The sequence below is a fragment of the Gastrolobium bilobum genome, unplaced genomic scaffold (assembly GCF_033153095.1).
Source record: "Gastrolobium bilobum isolate Gb01-03AN ecotype WA unplaced genomic scaffold, APGP_CSIRO_Gbil_v1 utg50901, whole genome shotgun sequence".
Taxonomy (NCBI): domain Eukaryota; kingdom Viridiplantae; phylum Streptophyta; class Magnoliopsida; order Fabales; family Fabaceae; genus Gastrolobium; species Gastrolobium bilobum.
The window spans coordinates 7,395-15,743 of NW_026896780.1; the positions used below are offsets into that span (position 1 = coordinate 7,395).

Sequence of the window (8,349 nt, forward strand, 5' to 3'; positions counted from 1 at the left end):
TTTTATTAAAAGTGGTTAACTCCTGCAAATTCTACCAAACTTTGGTTCCCATACTTGAGCAAAATTGAATGAGCCCACATACTTGTTTTTGGTTGTATATAAATTGGTTAATGCTTACCGTAGACAAATGTATAAATCATAAATAAATTCGGAAGAATTTGTTTGTTTGAATCATACTTCTTTTGAATTCAACAATAGGGAAGTCCGAGAGCATGTGTTCGATTCTCCTCAGTATTATCTTTGGGAGGGATTTAAAATCTTAATTCCGGAACTTGTTCCGAATCAAACTAGTCACGAAGCGATGAATCGATTGAAATATCTCAAAAAAAAAAAAAGGAAGTCCAAGAAAAATTCATATGCATGATAAGATCTCATTCTTTTACACCTTAGTGTGGAATAATCATGAAGGTTAGAGTAGTGTAAATATATTTGGGCACATATCTTTAGTCTCTACTTTTGCTGCATCAACTGAATTTAAGATGAACATGTTAGCTTTCTGCTACTCAAATGATAGTTTTCAAGACTTGGGTATCTAGCTGTAGTTTGACATGAGAATGTAAAAGTTTCTAGTTGTCATAGCAAAATTAGATGGCACAATTTCACCTTGTTTAGTATTCCATTACTCTTTTTCCCTCTACTGTGAATACGTCACAAAAAAGGATGGCCCCAAATGAGAAGAAAACAAAAAACAAAACAAAAAAAAAAGTACTCAAATATTAAAAGACCATAACACCATGAATGGAAAACTATTGTGGGCGAAGAGAAGAGAGGACCATGTCTTGGAGAGAGCTATCTCTCTGCATAGCAGCTTTGAATTCATCAAAGGTAACTTTTCCATCACTGTTGGCATCCATTCTGTCAAATATCTCATCCAATTTTCCTGGTTCAGTGATATCAACTGGAAGACAGTCATCTGGCAAAGCCTGTTCAGTGAATTTACTTGTGTTAAAAGATGAAAGTCACAAGATAAGACTAATAGTTGAAAGGTAGGTGCATTACTCTGAGCATGGATGCTACTTCTTCCTTGGTGATGCAACCAGATCGATCCGTGTCATACATCTGTTGGTCAAGAAAACCAGAAAGGCAAATTAGCTCATCATGCTGAACTCTTTTTTCTTTGTAGTGTATAAAGGGTTTTCAGTTGTTTCTTTTCTTTGTCTTGTACAGTTGTTGATAGCATGAGAGGGTGGTGAAAATTGTGACGGTCATAATTTAGTCACATTTTCTTTTTTTCTTTTCCATTAACTACAAAATCTTTGTCAGTGTAGTTGGTGTAAGTTAAATCCTTTCCCCAAATATGTAATCTATTATCTTTAGTCGGGAATGAATCCTCTCATGTGGCATGCGGTCAATTAAGATGATCCCAACTATTTATTTGTATATGAGTGATTGAGATCCTCGCACATGACCTCATGTCACGTAAGGATCCTGTTGAGATATATAAAACCATTAATGTTGCCTCATTCAACAGCTTAAGTTTTTGGGTTGAATTGGTATTGTCCGCCCTTCAAGCCCAGTGGCGCCTCAACCAACAGCTTAAGCTTTTGGGTTGAATTGATTCTTTACAGATGCATTTACATCTTTAATCATATATTAGATATCTTTTTTGCTTCACAAATTCAAATTTATGAATATAACACTTTATAAACTCTCACTACTATAGATGTGCATTCTTGTTTGTGTGTAAAGGTTCACTATATAAGCTTATAAAAAACTCACCTGGAAGCACAAACGAAGAGCATCATCACCTTTGGAATTTTTTAAACTAGAAAATCCACATAGAATCTCTCGCATGTCAACAGTTCCATCACGGTTGTTGTCAAACAAGTCAAATATACGTGGTGCTAGAGGGATCAATGATGGCATATTTATTGCTTTCAGCACCTCTTCAAACTGAGAGAGAGTGGCATTGTCTCCATTTGCACATCTTTTAACAGCCAAGAGCATTTTTTTTGTTATCAGTTAAAACTGTCAAAAGACTAGTGCAATATAGAAATATTTGGTTCCTGTGATCAGTTGTGACTTTTAAGTACTTACATTTTCTTGAAATGTATCCTGAGATTTTCAATTTCCGCTTCTGTGAGATCGTATGTTCCTACCAATGATCTCAGTTTTTTTGTTCTCAGGAAGATTGTGGTGCTCCAAACGCTAGCAATTGCAGCTGCACGTAGTTTGCGTCTTGCATTGAAGCTCTGCAACCTTGAGACAATCTCAGGGTCCATTGCATCATCCTTGGCTTTGTCACCTACGACCCATGGATGACTCAGAAGCTGTTCCAAGTCATAGAACAGAACGTGTGAATGAGGGGTACTTATTCTCTTTAACAATATTTATAAAATATCTCGAAACTACTTTCTGCTTGAAAATAATATGATGCAAAATGTTATATTAACATTGAACTTGAGATACAAACTTTGAGGCATTACTACTTTGCGGATTTGCAAAATGATTGTTAGTCATGATTTTTTTTTTTCCCAACAGCATATTGAAAGGAGCACAAGGCTTCTTTACTTTATGAGGATAGGGGTGAGAGTCCATTTCATATGGTCTTTTCTTTGTATATTTTCAAAGAAACCGATTAGAAAGGAATAATTTTACTGCTGCTCAGTGCTCAAGGCTCACTTTCTTTGTTCTGCAAAAGATTGTACCATTTTTTACTTTTTTTCTTAAATCCCCTTAAAAAAATACTCCCCATTAAACCCCTTAAAAATATTTTAATTATAATAATTTTAACTAAATAATAAATTAAGGAAAAAATATGTGTCATTTAAAAGTAGAGTAAATATCCTTTTTGGTCCCTAACAAAAAACACGGTCCCCACTTTAGTCCATAGCAAAAATAAATTAGTCAGATAGTCCCTAACAAATTCAAAGTGGACCCATTTAGTTGAATTCTTGGTCCCTTACAAATTCAAAAAAGACCCATTTAGTCCCTCAAAAGTACTAAAATGGGTCCACTTTGAATTTGTTGGGGACTAACTGATTAGTTTATTTTTGTAAGGGACTAAAGTGGGGACTGTGTTTTTTGTTAGGGACCAAAAATGGTGTTTACTCTTAAAAGTATATAAAGTTGTGTCATTTTAAGTGAGAAAAAGAGATAGATTATAGAGAAGAGAGAGTGGACAAAAAAAATAAAAGTATGGATCTCACTTTGTGAGAGTGAAATGACACAAGTTGTGTCATTTAAAAGGAGAAATACTTTTTTCATAAATTAATCTAAATCCACACAGGGTACATAAGGGGATTTTGTGGCAATTTTCTATTTTTATAGGACTGCTTTCATAGTAGATAAGCCTCATTCTATTTGTAAAAAAATATATGCCTCGTTCCAATTAATGGTGTAGGTAAAAGAGTACACAATACCTCTTGAGCACTAGGTCTCCTACTAGGATCAACAGTCAGAAGACTTGAAATCAATTGCTTCGCTGAATTGGAAATGCCCTTCCAAGTTTTCTCATAGAAGCTGAAATTCCCCTGTTCAATAGTATTTTACTTGGTAAGGAAAAGCATTACAGAATGAAATGGAGGGAAGATGTAACATGATGTCAAAAAATAAAATAAAAAATGTAATGATAGTCTTGCAAGTAACAATGCAACACTACACCTCCGTTCAGCTCATTGGATCTGGCACATGATATGATATCTCATGTGACATGAGAAAAGAGAAACCTTTTTACTTTCACACTCTAGTATAAACGAGAAAACACAGGAAGTACAGTAAAAATGGATAATGTATTTTAGCATATGTCACATCTTGATTCATTTATTCTGCCTATATTACTGATTCTTTCTTTGAAGAATCACAAGTTCAATCTATGGGAGACGAAGGCTTACATTCATTATCATTTGTTGTTTTTGGCGATTAGACTGAGCAATGAAAGGTGGATACCTGCAAAAGTATTATAGGAGGATAATATGGGGTTAATTTCAGTACATTAAGAGAAACATAATAAGGGCTTTCATCCATTGATTTGCCTAAAAGGAAAGATGTAGAGTGAAACAATACGCAAAATAAATTCATCTCTTATGGTAGATGTTTATTTTCATGTGATCAAGAATGATGACTTTCCCTAATTGTCATCCATTTTTGCAACAGTAAGCACAAGGGTGGATAAGGACTGAGACAATCTAAACATGTGAAAGAAAAATAACATACCCAGAGAGTAAGATATATAGGATTACTCCCAAAGACCACATGTCACTCTTAGTAGTTATCTTTCCTTGAGAAAGAGCCTCTGGTGAAACATAATCAATAGATCCAAACAAACCAACAACTGGGTCAGTAAATTCTTCAACAGAACTCAACCCAAAGTCCATGATCTTAAGAGGAGACTCCTTCCTGATGTCTAAGAATAAGCAATTCTCAGGCTTCAAGTCTCTATGGACAATGTTAGCTCTGTGAATAGCTTCTAATCCTGCTGCAATCTGGCGAACCACTCCAGCAGCTTCAGTTTCTGAGTACCTATCTTGTGCAACAATTCTATCAAATAATTCCCCACCAGAACATAGCTCCAGCACAAGATGAACCCCATTTGAGTCCTCATACACATCATAGAGGTCAATCACATTTGGATGTGGTGAAACATTTTCCACTATCCTTCTCATGACTAGAATCTCATTGGTGAGTAAGGCATCTGAGACTGAAACTTGTCTCCATGTGGGGAACCCCATGACAGATGCTGTGGTATTCTCACTACCCTTTGTTCTTGGTAAGCCAGAAGGATTTGAGGAACCTAACCTTCTAAGTGTTTTGATTGCTACATGGGTTTTCTCACTGCTTGATTTTTTGGTCCCTTTTCTCACAACAGAGAATCCACCTCTTCCTAGGATGTCTGAAACATCGTACTCATCTGAGAGCCTTCTGGTTTCTTGTCCCATGGTGGTGAACACAAAAGTCTTTTTTTCAAATGGAATGTTGAAGACTCAGAAAATGTGCAGGGGACACGGAAGCTATAGCAAGTGTGAGGAAAAATGTTCAATGATAAGGGCCTTCAAAACGCGTGTTGAAATGGTTGAGATTTGCATCAGCCTGTAAGAGTTTATGCATTAGTTTATGACATAAAATATGAACGAAAATTCAGATAGGTACAAGAGAATAAATAATGGCTGGTAGGAGCTGTTTTAGAATAGACAAAGAGAGAGTCAACTGCTATCATTGTATTTTAAGTTTCACTGTTCACCATTCAGCCAAATCGAAATTAAATCTGTGTCTCGTCAAAGTATAAAACAAAATAAAAAACTACGAAAACTGGCTTGATTTTATCTTAAGACTTTCTTTTTAACCAAATCCATATCATGATATAAAGGTTTTATTTTTTCAACAAAAAAAGATTTATAAATAATAATAATTGTAACATCCTGGGGCCTGACGAGGGCGGAGAGTGATCGCCGGTGCGAAAAGGCATGGACAAGGAGTGGCTCCTGGCAGGCTTCTAGCTACGGGGTACATGAATGAATCAAATCAACACCCGAAAGAGAGGGATTCCAGAAACTGTGCTGGTATGGGACTGTACTATTGGGAATAGCTTATAAGAATTAATTGATACTACCTATACTAACAAGATATATCTACTTTTTGGTAATCCGGAACGGAAGAACTCCATAGTTAAGCGTGCTTGACTTGGGGCAATTCTGTGATGGATGACCTCTGAGAAGTTTTCTCGAGAAGTGTGCAAATGACGATAAAACACGCTGAAAAGTCTCGTATTAATGTGTGGAGACAGTTATAACACGCTGAAAAGTCTCGTGTTAATGTGTGGAGACAGTTATTGATCCTTGCAAGTTGCCAGTCGTTACAATAATAATAATTGCAATCAATATTGATCATTAAAGAATTTGAGTCCTTAAGTGGAATAACTATCAAGATTGATAGTTGAGACTTGAGAGTGTAAGCCTGTTTCCATGTTAGGTAATGTGATTTATAGTTCAATTACAGGTCACAGATTTTAAACGATCTGGATTATTTGTTAAGAGAAGAGTTATATTGATTTTTTTTTTTTTTAACAAACTTACAAACTATACTATATCTTACCGGTAAAATTTCATTCAAGAATGTTTTACTGATATATGACACCATTTCTTTTTTTATTTGGTGTCATTGATGACTCATTGCGATATCAGATAAAATTATAAAAATATATTACTAATTTACAAACTCAACTTCCAAGTAAAGTAAAAGTGTTCAGCAAGAATTTAAACTATAGATTTTATAAATAATTTAAAAGTGTTCAGCAAGAAAAATATATATATTTTATAAGTAGTAAATATTTGTTTATTTAAAATAAAAGTGTTCAGCAAGAATCAATTAAATTTTATCTAATAAATATTTAAAAGAATTGAAATTCGACAATAAGGAAAAAAGAAATTACTTAGTAATTAAATTGGTTTAGACATGGACTAACATTAGTTCTACTTGCTTGTCATAAATACAATAATTTTTTTTATATGATAGTTTAGGGGAAATGCACTATGCATAAGTCTCAATGAAAGTTTATAGTGATCCCTTTATATAGGGTTATTTTGACTCCAGAGTAAGACTTTTAAGTGTTACTCATCATCTTAGCTGTTGATGGACGAAAATCAACTATTATAATTTGTAATGTAATTAATAATTAATTAATTAATATGACTTCCTAAACTATAATCGTTGGATGGACGAAAATCAAGGATTGAGATGAAGAGTAAGAGTTATAAGTCTTCTGGAGTCAAATAATCTCTCTCTCTCCCTCCCTCTGTCTCTCTCTCTCTCTTTATATATATATATATATATATGGGGCAGGATCATCTTACACCAGTGTAAGAATAATAAGTCTTACACTAGATCTTAACCCTTGATTTTTTGCATCTAACGGTTAAGATTTATTAGGTCTCACTCATTAATTAATTTTCAATTCCCAGTAAATCTCAACAGTTAGATGCACAGAAATCAACGGTTAAGATTTGGTGTAAGATTTATTATTCTTACACCGGTGTAAGTTTATCCTATCCCATATATATATATATATAACTCGCTAATGAATAATCACAATAAAAATTTGAACACAACACTTTTTAGTCAAAATAATTCAATCATTTTTTTTTTGGTGAATAATAATTCAATCATTTTAATTATTAGCAAATAAGCCAATTAAATTCAATATATATATATGAGGTAAGATCCTTTGACACCTCATCTGAGAGTCGTTAGATCAAGAAAGATCAATAGTGTCACATGCTTACAAATCAGAGTCGTTGATCTTTTTTGTAATTAAACTTGTTACTCAATTGATACTGGTGCATCAAAAACTTGTAGATTGATTTGTAATCAGATGAAAGTTTTATTTGACTTAACAAGTTAGCTTGTTGACATATATAATTGAAAATTTTATAATATTTAACTTATTATTTATATTTGTGTAATTATTAGTTTCAGAAATACAATAATTCTGATTTGAGACCTAGGACTAAGCATAAGCGTGTTGTTTTATTGAATACTTTAATTTGAAATTTTAAGATGAGATATGTTTTCTATATTTTCAGAAAAAGAAGTACTTAGCTCTAAAAAATAATCTGTATTTAATAATATATTAGATAAGATTAATATTTCACAAAACAAACATGGCTAAATTAAATAGAATGTTTGATAAGAATAAAAACAGCTAGGGGGCGTTTGGTTGAGGATAAAATTTTATGAATAATAGGGAAATGTGATTACTAGGGAAATGGTTGGAATGTGAGTTTGGTAGGAAAATGTGAAAAAAGTTGTTTGGTTGGATAAAATTTTGATGGGGAAATTAGGTAACTTTTATAAAGTCTATGTTTGGGTGTAGGTAAAATATAGATGGGAAAATAAGTTGCAATTACGAAAATGTCCATGTCTTTAAAAAATTTTGGTTGACCTACCCTTTACCTTTACCCGTGAACAACCTTATGATTGTGCCTTGGATATTTGCCAATGTCCATATCAAACCACACCAACGTATAAATTTTATAAAATTTTGATTTTTGCATTTTAGTTATGTGCATACATGATTTTAATGCAGTAAACTTATCAATGTTGCTGTGCCTGGGACTATAGATGAGCGAGCCATCAATACAAGATTTTCTTACTCTTCAGAAAATACTTTGGCTTAGCAGCGTTACATATGTTTAGTTCTGGATCTGATTCTTTTCAAGTGCTCTAGTTATTAAGGAAATGTAATTAGCTTAATTCTCTTGGTCATGGAACTTAACCATTTTGAAGGTATTATTCCATGTGCTCATCATGAACTCATTTTCCCCATTTTTTTAATCCCTTTCACAGGATGTTCGCATCAGTTATTAGGAGTTTATGGACATGATGAAAACTGGAATTTATAGGAGAAAAGGATGT

At 33.4% G+C, this 8,349-nt stretch overlaps 1 protein-coding gene across 1 annotated transcript; it reads right to left on the bottom strand.

The window, feature by feature from the left end:
• Positions 1 to 746: 746 nt before the first annotated feature.
• On the bottom strand, positions 747 to 4,877 carry LOC133301960 (calcium and calcium/calmodulin-dependent serine/threonine-protein kinase). The gene is made up of 7 exons (XM_061501672.1): positions 4,156 to 4,877; positions 3,834 to 3,888; positions 3,363 to 3,473; positions 2,038 to 2,270; positions 1,720 to 1,927; positions 1,000 to 1,059; positions 747 to 923 (listed from the first exon to the last, which is right to left on the bottom strand). Exons 1-7 carry the CDS (start codon positions 4,875 to 4,877, stop codon positions 747 to 749), a joined length of 1,566 nt encoding a protein of 521 aa, XP_061357656.1.
• Between the last annotated feature and the right edge of the window lie 3,472 nt (positions 4,878 to 8,349).

Excerpts from the sequence above, each read along its gene's own strand:
- LOC133301960 (XM_061501672.1), bottom strand. The coding sequence starts at position 4,877 with ATGGGACAAGAAACCAGAAGGCTCTCAGATGAGTACGATGTTTCAGAC. Across the intron at positions 1,928-2,037 it reads AGGATACATTTCAAGAAAAT|ATGTGCAAATGGAGACAATG; the intron begins GTAAGTACTTAA and ends GGCTGTTAAAAG. Across the intron at positions 1,060-1,719 it reads CTCTTCGTTTGTGCTTCCAG|ATGTATGACACGGATCGATC; the intron begins GTGAGTTTTTTA and ends CTTGACCAACAG.